Source organism: Ictalurus furcatus, chromosome 8, assembly GCF_023375685.1.
Source record: "Ictalurus furcatus strain D&B chromosome 8, Billie_1.0, whole genome shotgun sequence".
Taxonomy (NCBI): domain Eukaryota; kingdom Metazoa; phylum Chordata; class Actinopteri; order Siluriformes; family Ictaluridae; genus Ictalurus; species Ictalurus furcatus.
Window position 1 is genome coordinate 14,732,474 of NC_071262.1, and position 17,170 is coordinate 14,749,643.

A 17,170-nucleotide genomic window follows, 5' to 3' on the forward strand; every position below is an offset into this window, starting at 1 on the left:
GCACTTTCATTTTTGTCAAAACGCAGTCTATTTATAGTGGACAGCTCTAATCTGACATAAAAACGCAGTTGTTGCTGTGTGTGAGCAGAGGAACTTTCCAAGGCCTAGCAGCTGTAGAGTCTCATTTAGCAGCAGACCCTGCATCCATTGGAAGAAATAACAAAGTGACAAGCCATCAGATAGATCATGTTTTACACTGCTGTGTGCAGGAATAACCCCATTGCAATGACATAAAGCAGTTTGTTTTCACACTCTGATAAGCCAGAGATACAAGCTAATTACATATGAGGTCAGTGACTGTTGACATGAGAAGCTCAAACGTATTTTTTACGCTTATCAGGGCACACATCATTCATGTTAGGACCAATGCGGTGTAGAAGCAAAAACAGAGACATTATGACCTATCAAATGGAATCAGGCACAAGGAGATTAAATAGTACAAGTTATAATTGTAGATTTCATTGAGTGAAGTAATTAAACAACATTCATCATATATAACCATCCAATGATGCAATACAATATTAATGGCAACATAATATTATTCATTTATCAATAGTTAGGCAAGCATATAGTGTATACAGACTGCTGTGAAATTGAAGGAGAAGATGTTGGCTCTGTTATGTGGTAGGATTTTGCTAGAATGGATAGGGTCCACTTGAGGGAAGTGTCACTGCAAATGAATAATGCAGAACTCATTCTGATAGATCACTTCTATCCCATAATGAAAACTCTCTGTCCTAATGGGAGTGGTGTCTTTCAGGACGACAATGTCACAGGGTATGAGGGCTCACTGAATGGTTTGATGAGTATTAAAATGACATAAATCTTATGTCATGGCCTTCACAATCAAAAGATCTCAACACAACCTTTCTGGAATCCAGAGATTTTGCACTGATGTGTTAGACAGCATTCTCCACCACCATCATCAACACACCACTTGAGAGAATACAGTGCCCTCCACTAATATCGGCACCCTTGGTAAATATGAGCAAAGAAGGCTGTGAAAAATTGTCTTTATTGTTTAACTTTTTGATCTTTTGTTTAAAAAATTCATAAAAAATACTCTGATCTCATGGATAGCAAATAACTGCAAACAAAACACAGGTTTTTTAAAAAAATGTTTGTTAAATATACATGTGCAACAATTATTGGCACCCTTGTAGTCAATACTTTGTGCTACCTCCCTTTGCCAAGATAAGAGCTCTGAGTCTTCTCTTATAATGCCTGATGAGATTGGAGAATACATGTCAAAGGGATCAGAGACCATTTCTCCATATAGACTCTCTCCAGATCTTTCCAATTTCGAGGTCCACACTGGTGGACCCTCCTCCTCTTCAGTTCACCCCACAGGTTTGCTATGGGGTTTCAAGTCTGTGATGGGGATTCTGATGGCCATGGCAGGACCCTGATGTTGTGCTCAGTAAACCATTTTTGTATTGACTTTGATGTATGTTTTGGATCATTGTCCTGCTGTAAGATCCAACCACGGCCCATTTTAAGCTTTCTGGCAGAGGCAGTCAGGTTTTCATTTAATATCTGTTGATATTTGATAGAGTCCATGATGCCATGTATTCTAACAAAACATCCAGGTCCTCTGGCAGAAAAATAGCCCCCAAAGATTAAAGAGACACCACATTATTTAACCGTGAGCATGAGATACTTTTCCATATGGCTACCTCTCTGTGTGCGTCAAAACCACCTCTGGTGTTTAATGCCAAAAAGCTCTATTTTGGTTTCATCTGATCATAGATCCCATTTGAAGTTCCAGTAGTGTCTGGCAAACTGAAGATGCTTGAGTTTGTTTTTGGATGAGAGTAGAGGCTTTTTCTTGAAGCCCTTCCAAAAAACTTGTGGTGATGTAGTTGACTTCGGACTGTAGTTTGGGAGAATGTCTGACCCCAAGATGCAACTAACTTCTGCAATTCTCCTGCTGTGATCCTGCAAGATTCTTTGGCCACTCGAACCATTCTTTTCACAGTGCGTTGAGACAATATAGGCACACGTCCAATTCCAGGTTGATTCATAACATTTCCAGTTGACTGGAACTTCTTAATTATTGCCCTGATGGTGGAAATGGGCATTTTCAATGCTTGTGCTATTTTCTTAACAACTTTTTGCCGCACATCACAGATATATTCCTTGGTCTTACCCATTGTTATGAATGACTAAGGGAATTTGGCCTATGTATTACCTCATATTTATACCCCTGTGAAACAGGAAGTCATGGTTGAACAATGTCCTGTTCCTAGTCACCCAGGTGTACTAAAAATAATGTAAAATATAAATGGGAATATACTTCAAGTATATTTTTCTCATATGAATTCAAAGGGGTGCCAATAATAGTTCACACCCATATTTAATAAAGATTTTTTTTTGGATAAACCTGTGTTTTGTTTGCAATTGTTTGATATCCATGAGAGCAGAGTATTTTTGTGAATTTTTTAAACAAAAGATCAAAAGGTTAAACTATAAAGACAATTTTTCAAAGCCTTCTTTGATCATATTTACCAAGGGTTAGGGTTAGCAAGCATTTACCAAAAATGGTATTTATCCCCCTGTAGAGTTCCAGAGACTTGTAAAATCTATGCCATGGCCCATTGAAACTCTTCTGCCAGCTTGAGATAACATTCTTTCCACTGCCTCCCAGTCCAAGGCCATGTGTGAGCTTGCTCTCTTTCTCTCTCTCTCATGCATATATACGGTAGGTATCGTCTATAAGTGGTTTCAGCAACATGAACTTGAATGAATGTCTACCACTTAGTATAACTGTAGGTGTCAAAATAATGAAATTGATTCATTTAAAAATTAATTAATATACTATATCAGTTTACAATTTTATTATAGTTTACATACATATTCTAGTAATCAAAATTGCGATGTGTAACTGCTGACAAATATCCATGAGAACTGGCAATCCATGATCACTCTGTGTAGTTTTGATTCCAGTCATCTTTTGGTTCTGGATTGAGCATAGACTTCTCTACCTGGACTGCATTGAATGACATTTTTTGGCAGTATTCAGAATCCTGCATGAAAAATCCCACCATGTATTTTGTTTTGCTCCAAGAAAATATCTGGAATCTGGCTGGTATCTGAAACACACTCTCCTTGAAACTGACTGGTGTGATCTAATCTATGTGAATATCTAATCTATATTCGGTTCACTTGGGCCTCTGCTTCTTGCAGACTGGCAGAAATCATGAGACAGAAATACTGAAATGAAGTGACAGCATTATAATTTAGAATATGTAGGGAGTGCATTATGTCTTAGTCAACTAATAAGCACACATACCAAACACCAATCATTGTAGATGCTGATAATTTAGTACAAGATTCAATATTATCTAATATTTCTATTCAGTTCAAATGGAGAAGATAACTGGATGATATGTAGTGATAGAAAAGAATAAAATGTGTGTTTTTTGTTGATGGGGAGGACTTCTGTGGGCAGAGATCCACTTGGCCATCTGGAATAATGCTGGTGATGAATGACTTGGTATGTTTTTTGCAGAATCAGGAATGTCAGGAATGATTATAACAAGTGAAGAGGCCAGGCTCAGGTTTTACGATGTAGCCTCCTGCACACTGCACTATAGAGACTTCAGCCCTCAGTACATTATTATTACAGCTGTATGGCTGTTTCACTAAAAAAAAACCCAAAAAACCCCAACTTTTTCACAACTCTGTAAAAGGTGTTCTACAAATAATAATTTACCTCAGGCAATGCTTTAAAGGAATGGTTCAGCTACACAGAAAATTACAGTTTCTCCTTTACCCCTCTGTAGTCAATCAGCCAGTATATGTTCGGTGTCTTAAATTTCCTTCAGTTTTGCACTGTAGCTACAAGGATAACAAGTAAGGAAAGCTTATAGCCAGCAGTTTAGTAGGATGCAAATTGCATGCCCAAATCATTGCACATTTTCCTCAAACCTATTTATTTTTACTTGCTGCTTGCTTGTTTTCAGACAGTGCATGTCACACTGTATGTTACAAAAACTATAGTATTACCCATCTTTAAGCTGGAATCACTTTCTTCAGAGAAGATTTTGGTAAACGCACACTTAGGGAGAAGAAGCCCACATTATGACAGCGGAAGTGTAAGAAATGATTTTGATGATGATATAGTTTCAGTTAGATTTTTTATATTAATTAAAATGCAGTTTTCACAATGTTGGTAGCTACACTGATCAGCCATAACATTAAATCCATCTGCCTAATATCGTGTAGGTCCCCCTTGTGCCACCAAAACCGCTCTGACCTGTCGAAGCATGGACTCCACAAGACCTCTGAAGGTGTGCTGTGGTATCTGGCACCAAGACGTTAGCAGCAGATCTTTTACGTCCTGTGGGTCCTCAATGGATCGGACATATTTGTCCAGCACATCCCATAGATGCTCAATTGGATTGAGATCTGGGGAATTTGGAGGCCAAGTCAACACCTTGAATTATTTGTCATGTTCCTCAAACCATTCCTGAACAATTTGCAGTGTGGCAGGGAGCATTATCCTGCTGAAAATGGTCACTGCCACGGAATACCGAGGCCACGAAGGGATGTACTTGGTCTGCAACAATGTTTAGGTAGGTGGTACGTGTCAAAGTAACATCCATATGAATGACAGGACCCAAGGATTCCCAGCAGAACATCACCCAGAGCATCACACAGCCTCTGCCAGCTTCCCTTCTTCCCACGATTAAATCCCCAGTTCCAGCTGAAGAAAAACAGCCCCAAAGTATGATGCTGCCACCACCATGCTTCCCCATAGGGATGATGTTCTTTTGTGGTGATTTTTTTTGTGCCAAACAGCTCTTTTAGTATTATGGCCAAAAAGTTCAACTTTGGTCTCATCAGACTATAACACATTATTCCACATGGTTCGGGAAGATTGGATGTATTTATTTATTTATTTATTTGGTTAAAAAAGGCTACCGTCCTGCCACCATACTCCATAGCTCAGAGATATGAAGAATTATGGAGATTTTTGTCACATGTAGGGAGCAACCAGTACTTACTAGAAATTGGTGCAATCAGTTGCTGTAGGTCCCTCTTGGCAGCCTCCCTGACCAGATTTCTCCTGATCTTTTCATCAATTTTAGAGGGACCGCCTAGTAATGTGACTGTCATGCCATATTTTCTCCACTTCTTGATTATTGTCTTTACAGTGTTCCTTGGTATATCCTGCTTTGTAAGCTCTTTGGGGCCCATGGCTTTTCCAGTTGGATGTTACCAACAAGATGTCAGGAAAATCCTATAGAAACAGCTGTACTTTATTTGTGGGTAATCAGACACTTTAATTGATGGCAGGTGTATATTAATTCGTATTTAACATGGGTTTGAATGTGATTGGTTGATTCTGAACACTGCCACATTCCCAGTTATAAAAGGGTGTGCACAGTTATGCAAGCTAGCTGGGAATTGAAAGGTTTTTTTTTTTCCCTTTTCTTTTTTTCTCTTAACATTTCTGGGCATTTGTCGCTTGATATTTATATGTTGCAATGTCATTATAAAGGTGAAAAAGGCTCTGACATGATTGAACTTAGTTTCTTTTTTTTTACATCACAAAAACCAGCCATTTTAACAGGGGTGTGTAGACTTTTATATCCACTGTACAATTTTCATTTTTAAATTAATGTCTATTAAGGAGCTCATACTACTGGTTCTTTTCCTACACTTGGTCCTCTTTTATCATAACGCATGTAAATGGTTGTAGCTCACTAAGTGAAGAAACGTAATTTAAAAGTGTTAAGCCTTGTTAGCGAATAACAGAAAACAATGCGTTTTATACATTATTGTGGTTTTTGATGTAGGAACATTATTATGAATCCTATAGTGAGCTAAAATAAATGACATTCCATTCATTAAAATAAAACTTACAACTGAAAGAGTTAGCTCAGTAGCTCCTATACACCAAATGTAGTATACTATACTGTATGCTTACATACTGAAACACAATGCTTGCATATATGATAAAACAGTGTTTTTGTCACCACCAAGTGTTCTAAGTGTAGAATACTAGCATCTCGGTGTAGTTGCTTATAATGAAAGCATCTCAATTTGGAACAATGTCCTCATTTTCAGTAACACTTTCAGGTACAATCAGACAGACAAGTTGTAAAAAAACAACTAAAATCTTTTTGTATATTATTGCATACATAATACATATATGCAGAACCCAATTGACTTTCACAAATCAATTCACAAATCAGTTCCTAATGCCATCATAGCAAGATTGGAGAAGCACAGCCAAGGGATCTGTGATTTTTAAAATATTGCTACTGTGGTGGAAGTTACAATCCACAGTTATCAAAATAATTATCTTTCATTTAGTTCTTCCAGTTTGTTTATAGCTTGTTTGACTGGCCATTTGAATTGAATGGGTCCAATCCAAACCCCAGTAACACAAAACAAATTACACCTACAGTATAAATATATTTATATATTTAAATATTATTAAACATGTTTAAATAAGCTGCCTAATATCTGAACAGTTGGATAATGTTAATAAAATAACTATTTGTTCCATGGAATTCCTTTTATAGTTAAACAGGTTCTTGGATGAAAATATTTGAAAAGCCCTTGCCTAAAGGAAGGAAAGCAGAAGAGACAACACTTTTAAATGTAACATTAACAAAATTTCAATGAAGCTCTATGACAAATCTCTGTTTATTGATAAAACATTTCATTTAAAAGTTCTTTTGCTTAAAGCATTTTTAGGCAAAAGCCCAGAGTTGAACAACACTGATAATATCAGGATGTTCCTCATCACAAGATTTACACCATGCAAGGAAAAACCTTCAGGCAACTGTTCTTTGTTTATTTTTTCCCCATGGTTACACTAAACAGTAAACATTCACAATGTAAACCAGTAATCCTAATTAAAAATAATTAAAAACATATGAGATGGCATTTTCCCCTAAAAGACACAATAACAGACTAAAAACGATTGTTTCTTTGATTACATTAAAATGAAAACTTAAATCATGTAAACTTCTAAATCATTGTTAGTGCATGAGCTTTTCACTGGTCCATTTATGTAGCAAATAATAAGCGCATAATCATTTTAGATTAAAAACAGGCTCAGAACTACACTCATAAAACCAGATTAGACATGATAATTCTACTCATCACAAATCAAAGGAAAACAGGGATATTTACATTAGTAAGTACCCAATTCAGCAAGTTTCTAAATTGCACCACTATTGAACAGAATGCATGCACTGAGTGATAAAGGGTCCCACACCACCTCTCTGTTCTGCTAGTTAATCTGAGTGTAGAGTGAGGGTAACTTTAAGGCATCCAAGCTCTTTGCCTATGATTCCCAGCACCCCCTGGACACGGTACTGGCCATTGGTTAGCCAGAAAGGCAGCTCCATTTTTGGCAGGGAGAAAATAGACTGAGGTAGAGAGTAGTCACCCTTGAAAAAAAAAAAACAGCACAGTGTTGGAGTTATAAACATGGATAAAATATATCAACAGTGAATAAAAAAGCTAAATTATACTACCAACCTCAACTACTATTATCAACTTTAAGAAACCATAACTAAATTTAAAAAAGATGTGGACATGCATTTTTTTACATTCTAACCTTTCCTAGACTTCCTTCCTGTCAGTCCCTTCAGGATTTTGCAATCATAGAAATTAATGCAAATTCAAGCAAACTCTGCAATATTCCGAGGAAGTATCAATTTTTCAAAATTACAGAAGATTTTCCACACATTTGGGCCAAGACATGTCATGTGACATCAACACAATAAGCATTCAGCCTAAGCCCTCTTAGATTCATGTGTGTAGGACATGAGTACAGCTAAAAAGATCTCATTTATCAACAAACATCACTGCGAAAGACCATGCAAAACAATTTAGTGCAATTGCAATTTCACCAATTCAAGCAGTTTCCCGTTAAAAAAAAGGCACAAAAAAAAACCCTCCGCAAATTTTAAAAAAAGCCGCAGCAAAATCAAGCATTTTTGGCCGCAACAATCACAAAAAAACCTCTGCGATGTATGGACTGTCCTGTAAACATCATGCTGGTTAAAGAGCCAGTTTAATAAATGTGGTGGTAAAAACAGTCCGGCCTTGCTAGCTCATTGTGATTTCCACACACAGAGAACGTCACACTTTGATCAAGTTGTTGGATAGTTATGTGCTGTAGAAAAATGGACATAAGCCTAATCAACTGAGTTTGTAGTCAGATACTGGCTGTCAAAATGTTCCTGTGGCACAGTTGGAATGAAATCTTGTCTAAGATAACTTTACTTTATATACACACACTTTACCTTAAGTGCAAAAGAAAAACATCATTCAGTTCAGGAAAGTCTGTAGTTTTTAGAACTATATACAGCAGAAAGTCTGACTATGTGAAAAGTTTTACAAGGCTCCCATTCCTATGCAATAATAGGTTTCATTCTAAGCTGAAGAGGGATTTGTGAAATTCCCCTTCAGTTGACTAGAAGTGTGCTTAAAGTCTGTGGAAGTGTCGACACTCACTGCTTTGAAGGGGCAGTGGCAGGGAAGGCCGTACGTGTGCAGAGGCTCAGGACAGTCCTGACCTGGAGGAATGAGCTGGTCCAGTATATCACAGATATCCTGATAGTGGCAGCTCCCTAGCTCGTCCACACATGGGACCTTGACCCAGAAACCAGCCACCTCCTTCTCCAGAGTGACATTTACCTGAGATAACATTTATCACAGACACATCATGTGTTAGAAAAATCACACAGTCCCACTCAGGGCTCAGTCAGATGAATCTGCAGTTTGGCCTCAAAAAGCCTTATATCTAGTTAATGGAAAAACTCTTGTCTGTTCTATCAGTTATGCAGACCCATGTGATAGTCACAAGTGAGAAAAACAAACAGGGCAATAAACATAAGAAAGAACAGACAATCTACTCCCACACTGGCTTAGGCTTAAAGTCACACAGATGATTTTACAGCTTAGTCAGTAAAAAGTCTGTAATGGAATGAAAGATCATGTTGCTTAATAACATACTGGTTCATAATTTAAACTCTTACGCTTGCATTTTGACAGAGTTCTGCAACGGTTTCACATATTTATTTATCTGCTGGTTGATTTTCAAGGCAGAAAATAGTTGTACTACAAAACAGCAGTCCTTTTTACTCATCATACACTTTATTATTCAGTCCCTACAGCAATAAGCTATGCACCACCAGTTTGAGTGTGCCGTCAAACGATCTGTTCTGACAAAAAAAAGAAAGAAAAAGAACATATAATGCATATATCTATTTGAAATGCTGGCGTTTCTATTTACTGGAAAGCCTAGGTATAAAAAAAAACAAAAAAACAGGCAAAAATAGTTATAGACATCTGAGGATTAAGGTGCTAGGCTATATCATCAGAGTTAGGGTTGTAGCAAAAACATAAAACTAAAGTCTAATTCAGACAAAAACTAACAGCCATATGTGGTTGACTCATAAAGCAGAAGTGTGCAATCTACTTTGCTCAATTTCCAGTATTCATTGCGATTTGAGACAGGTGACTAACAATGCAGCAACGAGATGTGATACAACAGAGATATGAAGTAAATAACTCCACTTATAAGTGATGTTAAATGAATGGTGTATCAAATTTATGCAAAATGCCCAAATTTGGCCAAAATTTTGCACTGGATCTACACGGCTATTACAAATATAACGAAACATATCACAAGCCCGTGAGCACTAATTCGGATCCCATCCTGCAGAAACACCCCAGCTTGTCCCCCTGGTTTCAATGTGAAGGTGCTTACAGAGAGAGGAGACACCAGAGCTACTGAGGTTGTCCCAGATGCACTTGCTGTCAAATCGCCTGGAATGTTAATGGGGTCTGGAGAGAAATCAAGACTCTTCATAACAGCTGGATCATCAACCTTTCCGCAGTTCGCCCAGGAAAAGCCTACAATCTGACAGGCAAACAACATGTTACAGTAATGCTTCAAATGTTAGCTTCCATGCTATACAAATGCTCCACTCTCACCTTGGCTAATCTCAGCGGTCTGCTGATCTGCACAGCACATGTTCCTTGCTTTAAAAAAACACCAGCGGTCCATAACGTAATAAACAGAGGAATGGAGATCATTGTTTTACTATTTAGAATGTAGTCTATATCTATTTAATGTGTACACTGTCATGTAAAAACACAGCTGCACTCTGCCCCTTACAGTGGTCACGCGCAATGCCGTGCACTCACACTGAATACAAATCCTCCTAATATGGCAAAATATTTACTCCACCAGTTACCCTTTAGCTTCTTCCGCGTTGTGCTGTGTGGTGTTAATGCAGAGCCCTCTGCAGGCCGGTGGAGACCTCAACAAGCAAAATTGCTGTACAGCCAATTCAACCTAGCTGAAATGAACCGTTGTGTTTGTTCTGCTTCTGTTCCACAAGACGGCAGCCTTGCACTGATACTCGCTTTCTTGCCTCAGTGAGGAGAATGAACCGAGTTCAAGAACTGAAAATGATTCCAAAGTGGAAATCAAATGTACTGTAAGAATTAAAACACACGATAGAATTGTTTATTTCACTAGGAAGACTTTTACAGAACTGTCTGTTGGAATATCATTCCAAAAAGAGGTTTAATCAAGAAAATACCACCGTGCTGGAAAAACAACAACAATAGAAACCATCAGAGAAATTCTAATGAGTTCAACTTCAAACACCACTACAAATCATTAGTTAACCATTAAAACTATTACCATTGTCATTGTTGGTCTGTCTTTAATGGTATCCACTGGACATATCATGCCACCAATAGAAGGCAACAAATTTCCAGTAGAGACGGACAGGGACCATTACAGTTTAAACCATTTTCTATACTGCTTACCCTACAGGATCACGGGGAACCTGGAGCCTATCCCAGGAAGCATGGGGCACAAGGCAGGGTACACCCTGGATGGGGTGCCAATCACATACACATTCATACAACCGATCATACACTATGGACACTTTGGCTATGCCAATCAGCCTACCATGCATGTCTTTGGACAGGGGGAGGAAACCGGAGTACCCGGAGGAAACCACCATAGCACGGGGAGAACATGCAAACTCCGCACACACAGGGCCATGGTGGGAATCAAACTCCTAACCCTAACCATAAGCCACAGTGGACGCTCATTAAAACCAATTCCCATTAGAACCATTAAAACCATTAAAACCATTACAAATTCTACGAGGGCTTCTATTGTTTTTTTTTTTGTTCTTCAGCAAGGCATGCTTTTTATTATTATTATGAAATTGTTTTTCAGTATAAAATCGAACAAAAATCCATTAATGATTAACATGTTAAGAAATTCCTCTGTAATTTCCCTCTTATTAAAAAATGTATTAAATTAAATGCAAACATTGTTTCTGAATAAGTAAATAAGATTTCTTTAGGAAAACAAGTGTTAAACATGTGATTCTGTTTTCCCCACCTAGCAAGTTCACAAGGTTTATAAAAGAAATTGAAATGTACTGTGGGGTCCAGAGGTCTTGAGAGCATTAGTGAACAATTCTTCTCTTTTCTAATTTAATACAACAAATTTCATTACAAATTATGTTATTCAGAACAGGTTGAGTGAAAAGTAGAATCTTTGAAACATTTACATAAATTTCAGACTATCTAAGTATTTGGTACAAGCATCCCCCCCCGCCTTTGTTTTTCTTTAATGACAGTGGGCACTGGAGCTGGCATGGGCTCCACAAACCCTTATGATCCATTTTAGATCGAAGCAATCGGAGTGTCTTCTGAACACATGCGTTCAGTAGAAGAGATTAGTCACGAGGAAAATCTGACCTTTTGTACAAAGCAGTTAACATGGTCAATATCACAGATTTGCTTACATTGAAATAGGGACCTAGAAATAGTACAGAATATTGAATATTAAATATTCAAGGTATGAACGTTTACTTTGAAATATTTAAAAATTCTAAAAAAAAATAAAATTAAAAAAAAACCCCAAACAAAAATAAACAAACAACAAAATAAACACCCAACAACCCAAATTTTTTATGTGTTCTTAAACTTTTAGACCCCACTGTATATCATAATGACACATGATATCTGGATTATGGGATATATAACATGCAGTGATTGTTCCAGGTGAGTGGAGCTTAAAGAATTCCTTGAAATTGCTAACTTTCACATAATGTAGTGGACAAAAAAACTAAACAAAATAAATAACAACGTGAAATATACATATGCATATTTCAGTTTAGTTTTGACAATTTGGTTTTTATTACTGTGGTTTGAATGGCGTGTTAAGGATGTAATAATTTATTATTTTTTTTAAAATCTGAAAAAGTATTGACATGACCAAAACTGTTGTTTCTACCATATTCTAAGTTCAAATATCCATTATACAGTAGCTCCTGCTTCTCAAAAACAGCAACGCCACCAGCTAAACGACAAAAACTGCAGAGAAAAAGATCTAGGCTAATTCATTTACGAATCCTGTGCTGCAAGTTTTGTCTTAGGGCGGTATAACGGCCATATGATGGCACTGCACGTGCGCATGAGTCACCTTTAATCTCTCCGCGTGAGAGCGCACAGGTAAATGCCAGCCCATATGGGCACAATAACCTCCTCACGTCTATTTTAAAGAGGAGCAGGTTACAAGCCACAGAAGGACATCGACAGATACTTTCAAAATGTAGAGCGACGTTAGAGCGACGTTAACAAAACTGGGGCATCAGGTTCTGATAAGATGTCGCTTCCTTTATGTGGGCTATGAGGAAGAAATGGTGGAACAGGGGTTCTATATTTGAATATCTACATTAGATAGAACACATTCAAAAGTCGTGGCCAGGGTTGAATCTGAAGAAGAGATTAGAATGAGAATACAACCCACAACATAGTACCCTGTAGTTCTGTTCTCTACTGCATCCCACCAAAGAATTTTATATTCAAACTATTATTGCTCAATATTTCTCATGGCCTTTTGGAAGATTAACTATAATCTAATTTCTGGTAAAGCAGGAATGACAAGGAAGAGGGTTTTTCCTTCTTTTTCTGATGAGGTTACACAGGAATATGGATTGGGTAATGCTGATAGCTAACAATCGAATAAGATGCAGTTTGTAAGGTTATAGTCTGAACCTTCTTTTTAATGCCAATTAACATGTTTTAGGCTATTACTTTTCCAGAAGGCCTACCTTTACAAAAAATATTCATCAGAAGTCGAAAAAATAGTACAAAAGCTACAAAAAGGCTAGGTTTTGTTCTACTTTTCTCTTGACCTAAAAAACCCAAACCAAATGCAGAAAATCTGACTATTGGTCTGGAATGCAGAAAAATCTAGCTATCCAAAATGAAACAGAAAAAAACCCCAAAACAAATAAAAGTTTAAACAGTGATGCACTGCATTGTCATTACCAGGTGAGTCTGTCAGAAGCTTAAAACCCCTATATAAAACAGATTTTATGAGAGTAACACCCAAACTGAGATATGAACTTTCAGTGGTACTGTAAAAACATATAGACCCCTACAGACATGGGGTTTAAACATAACACCCATTTTCATGACATTATTTTACTTAATACATGCACTTTATATGATAGTTAATTGCGCACATAATGGGCCTCATTCATCAAGCTGGATATGATTTATTTGTAAGTCGTTCATATGCGCAATTGTACAAGAAATTTGGTATTCATGTAAAATCCAACAAATTTGGAAAAATGTTCAGATCCTACTTGTGCTCCTGAGTGTGAGTACATCTACGCATAAGAAGAATAATTAGTGTAAAACCTCAAGTGATCAGCTTCAAATATCATAATTTGCAAAGGAGGTTTAATAGACATTGTAATATACAGATTATGCTGTCAAGTTTAAATTGCTTATTTATTTCAATTACACACAAATTTATACACAAATTTTATATTTTTAAAATCTATCATTACATATTAATGGTATGAAAAAAGAATAAATATAAAAATAAAGACAAGCCAACCCAAATCCATTTTAAGATAAAATAAGACTAGTTGTTCAATTAAAAAGAAACACTGCTGTATAAAAGGAGGGCTGGTCTGTGCTTATAGTAGCTGTAAACTGATACAGTACGAACAGGCAGAACTGATATACCTGGAAGAGTTAGCACGTGCTGCAGAGGAACCAGATATTTAGAGACAGGTATAATTTATTTATTTATTTATTTATCATTTTTTTGAGGATGAAAGCTGGCTCATAAAATCAGTTCTGTTTACCACAACATCTTCATTTAATGTAATGTTTCCCATTTTAGGTTTCTGGTGTTGGTCTACTATACCATTATTGGCCCAGAGTAAAGAGCTCTGTAGTGTATTTGAGAACACTATACCTGTGCTATCGGACAGATTTCTTTTGTCCTCATGGAAAAAAGCACATAAATGAGAAAAGAGCAAAATTCACACAGCAGCACGTTAAACTGGAGTGTAGGCATAGCACAAAATAATTGTGATCACACCTTAAAGTATCGTGCTCTTGCTTTTCCATAGTAAATTATTATAGTTTGCTGGTGGTCCTTAAACCAGATTGGCTTTTACAGAGAGCAGATGTTGTGGCACCCAGAATCTTCTTTAATAATCTCTTCTTTGCCCTCATTCAAAATCCAAATGAAAACATGCCTCTTCTCTCTACACTCTCACTCTACCTTAAATGTGACAAAGGCGCTTTATGAATAGAGCAACTTCTTCCTCCTCCTCTTCTTCTTGTTATTATTAATATACCACCATCACTACTACTACTACTACTATCACATTATTCTTGTTGCAGTACTGCTCATGACTTATTACATTTGTAGCCACATAAATGTCACTAGGATCAATTCCCCTAAAGTAGCATGCTAACGCTTCAATGGAACCTCAGGGATGTTTAAAAAATTTGACAGTTATTATTCACTGACAAGCCAAGTGCAACTCATTTTCAAAATGAGACCTTTTCTTATAAATTAATTTTCACTTACAGTTGATTTCTCAGTAGATCTACCCATGCATACAAATAAGCACTAATTTGTTACTTGCCATTATAAGCTCCCTGTAGTCTACCTCTATTGCTTGTGCTCATTGTTATGAGTTAAAACGCGAACAGCATGCTAGATGCTAACCTCACAGTTTTCTGTGATAAATCCATCCATTGTGGTTGAGCAATAGCAAGAAATGTACAATATGTGCCCTCACAAGGATCCTGCAAATGGCTGGGGCCTTCAGAGGGAACAGATAAACTGATAGCTCATGTTCTCCATGTGAAAAATGGGTGAAGGAAGCCCTCACTTAAAGACACAGATCTATGCTTACATTCCATATTCCCCTAAATCAGGGCACTCATATATCACTTCTCATGTTAGCTCTTGTTTATACAGTACATTTCCATCACAGGAATCTGCACTATTATGATGTTATCACAGAGCAAAGAGTGTACAAAATGAATGAATGTATTGTACCGTGGTGACACTGATATCTCTGTAATTTGATGTGTGCATTCAAAAGTGCACTGTAGGTGTCTGAATCCTTGAAAACCTACAAGCAAAGAGAGGACAGCTAGACAAAAATTCTATTTTCATATGAGCTAATGTCATTAAAGAATAAAATTGCAAACTGCACTTTGTATGCAAACTGCACTTTCTGTATAACTGTAGAAATGTGTTGATATGAGTCAACATGCCACTGCTTTATCTTTTTCACAGAGGTTACTGCTGTTCCCTGCCTAGAGGGTATTGAGTCTTTACTGCCAGCCCTTTATCCTGGATGTGTGTGTGTGTGTGTGTGTGTGCACGCTCGTGTGTGTGTGTTTGTGTGTGTAGGTAGATTATGTATGAATGGTGATGCTAGACTAATTCATCACCACAGGCTTCTCCAAAGACATCTGCACTGCTGTGTGCATTCCTCCTTATCTGACTGTTTGACCCCCAAGCAGTTTCTTTTTGCCATTATCAGGAAACAGACATAGCTTCAACACAGAGCCTCTTTATTTTAAATGCTAACAGTAACACTTAATCTTATCCAAACCTTACACAAATCACACTCTGACCACCTGCCCCTCTGCTACATTGTCATTGCCAGGCAAAACCGATATCTAGAACCAAGGTTGTTCATGAGCAGTGCTTTTCAGAAAACAATGACGGCTGTATTTAACACAAATTGAGCATTTCCATGTTCCTAACACTGAGATTGATAAATTTGTGGAAGGAACACTGTATTCTGAAAATGAACAAAAGATGACAGGGAATATCAGTCCTGTACTCGTGCTCCTGAGTGTGAGTAAATTTATGCATAAGAAGACAAACTAATGTAAATATCGACTTGATTGACTTATAATTTAATTATAATTATAATTTCTCTGATAACTTATAATTAGCATGGATTACTGTACTTCATATATGGAATACAGCCTAGTGTCAAGTTTAAACTGCTTATTTTATTACATTTAAAGCATTTAGCAGATCTCATTTCCAGAGTAAGTTAGAGAAGTGCTATTGATTCTCTATCAAAAAAACATCTTCATGCCAGTTCTCTAGGATTGGGGCTTAGAATACCATTGAGGACAATTTGTGGGCATCACTACAGTCATGTGAAAAAATAAGTACACCCCATGGAAATGGTTGGCTTTTTTATATTATTATTATTATTATTATTATTATTATTATTATTATTATTATTTACATATTGGACAAGCAAACATTTGATCCTCTTTGAAACAGTGCCTATTAATAAAGTTGATACACTCTATCAAATGACACAATAAGTAATTTTCACAATTTAAATGAACAAAAAACAGATCAGTCAAAGAGAAAAAAATTAGAATCAGGTGTTCAAGATTGGGTGCCAGTGATTAGAACCTGCTTAGGGAGTGCAGGTGGAACCCGTCTTATTTATACCCCTCTCATATCTAGTGACTGGTGTTCCCTTTGTTATTGAGGTGTGTGATGTCATCATGCCAAGATCTAAAGAGTTCTGTAAGGCCTTCAGAAAAAAGGTTGTGGATGCCTAGGCGTCTGGCAAGGGATTTAAAAAGATCTCCAAATTATTTGAAATACATCATTCCTCTGTAAGGAAAATCATCTACAAATGGTGCAGATTTCACTGCCAATTTGCCAACTACTGCCAATCTGTCCAGCACTGTCCGTCCCAGCAAATTCAGCCAAAGAGCAGACCGTCTGATGCAAAAAGAAATCTCCAAGAACCCCAAAATTTCATCACAGGATCTGCTAGTAAGTCTTGCAACT

General features: G+C 37.1%; 1 protein-coding gene across 1 annotated transcript; it reads right to left on the bottom strand.

Annotated features, from left to right (window-relative positions):
- Positions 1 to 6,469: 6,469 nt before the first annotated feature.
- gm2a (ganglioside GM2 activator) lies at positions 6,470 to 10,264 on the bottom strand. The gene is made up of 4 exons (XM_053631654.1): positions 9,970 to 10,264; positions 9,743 to 9,895; positions 8,485 to 8,667; positions 6,470 to 7,412 (listed from the first exon to the last, which is right to left on the bottom strand). Exons 1-4 carry the CDS (start codon positions 10,069 to 10,071, stop codon positions 7,257 to 7,259), a joined length of 594 nt encoding a protein of 197 aa, XP_053487629.1. The 5' UTR covers positions 10,072 to 10,264; the 3' UTR covers positions 6,470 to 7,256.
- Between the last annotated feature and the right edge of the window lie 6,906 nt (positions 10,265 to 17,170).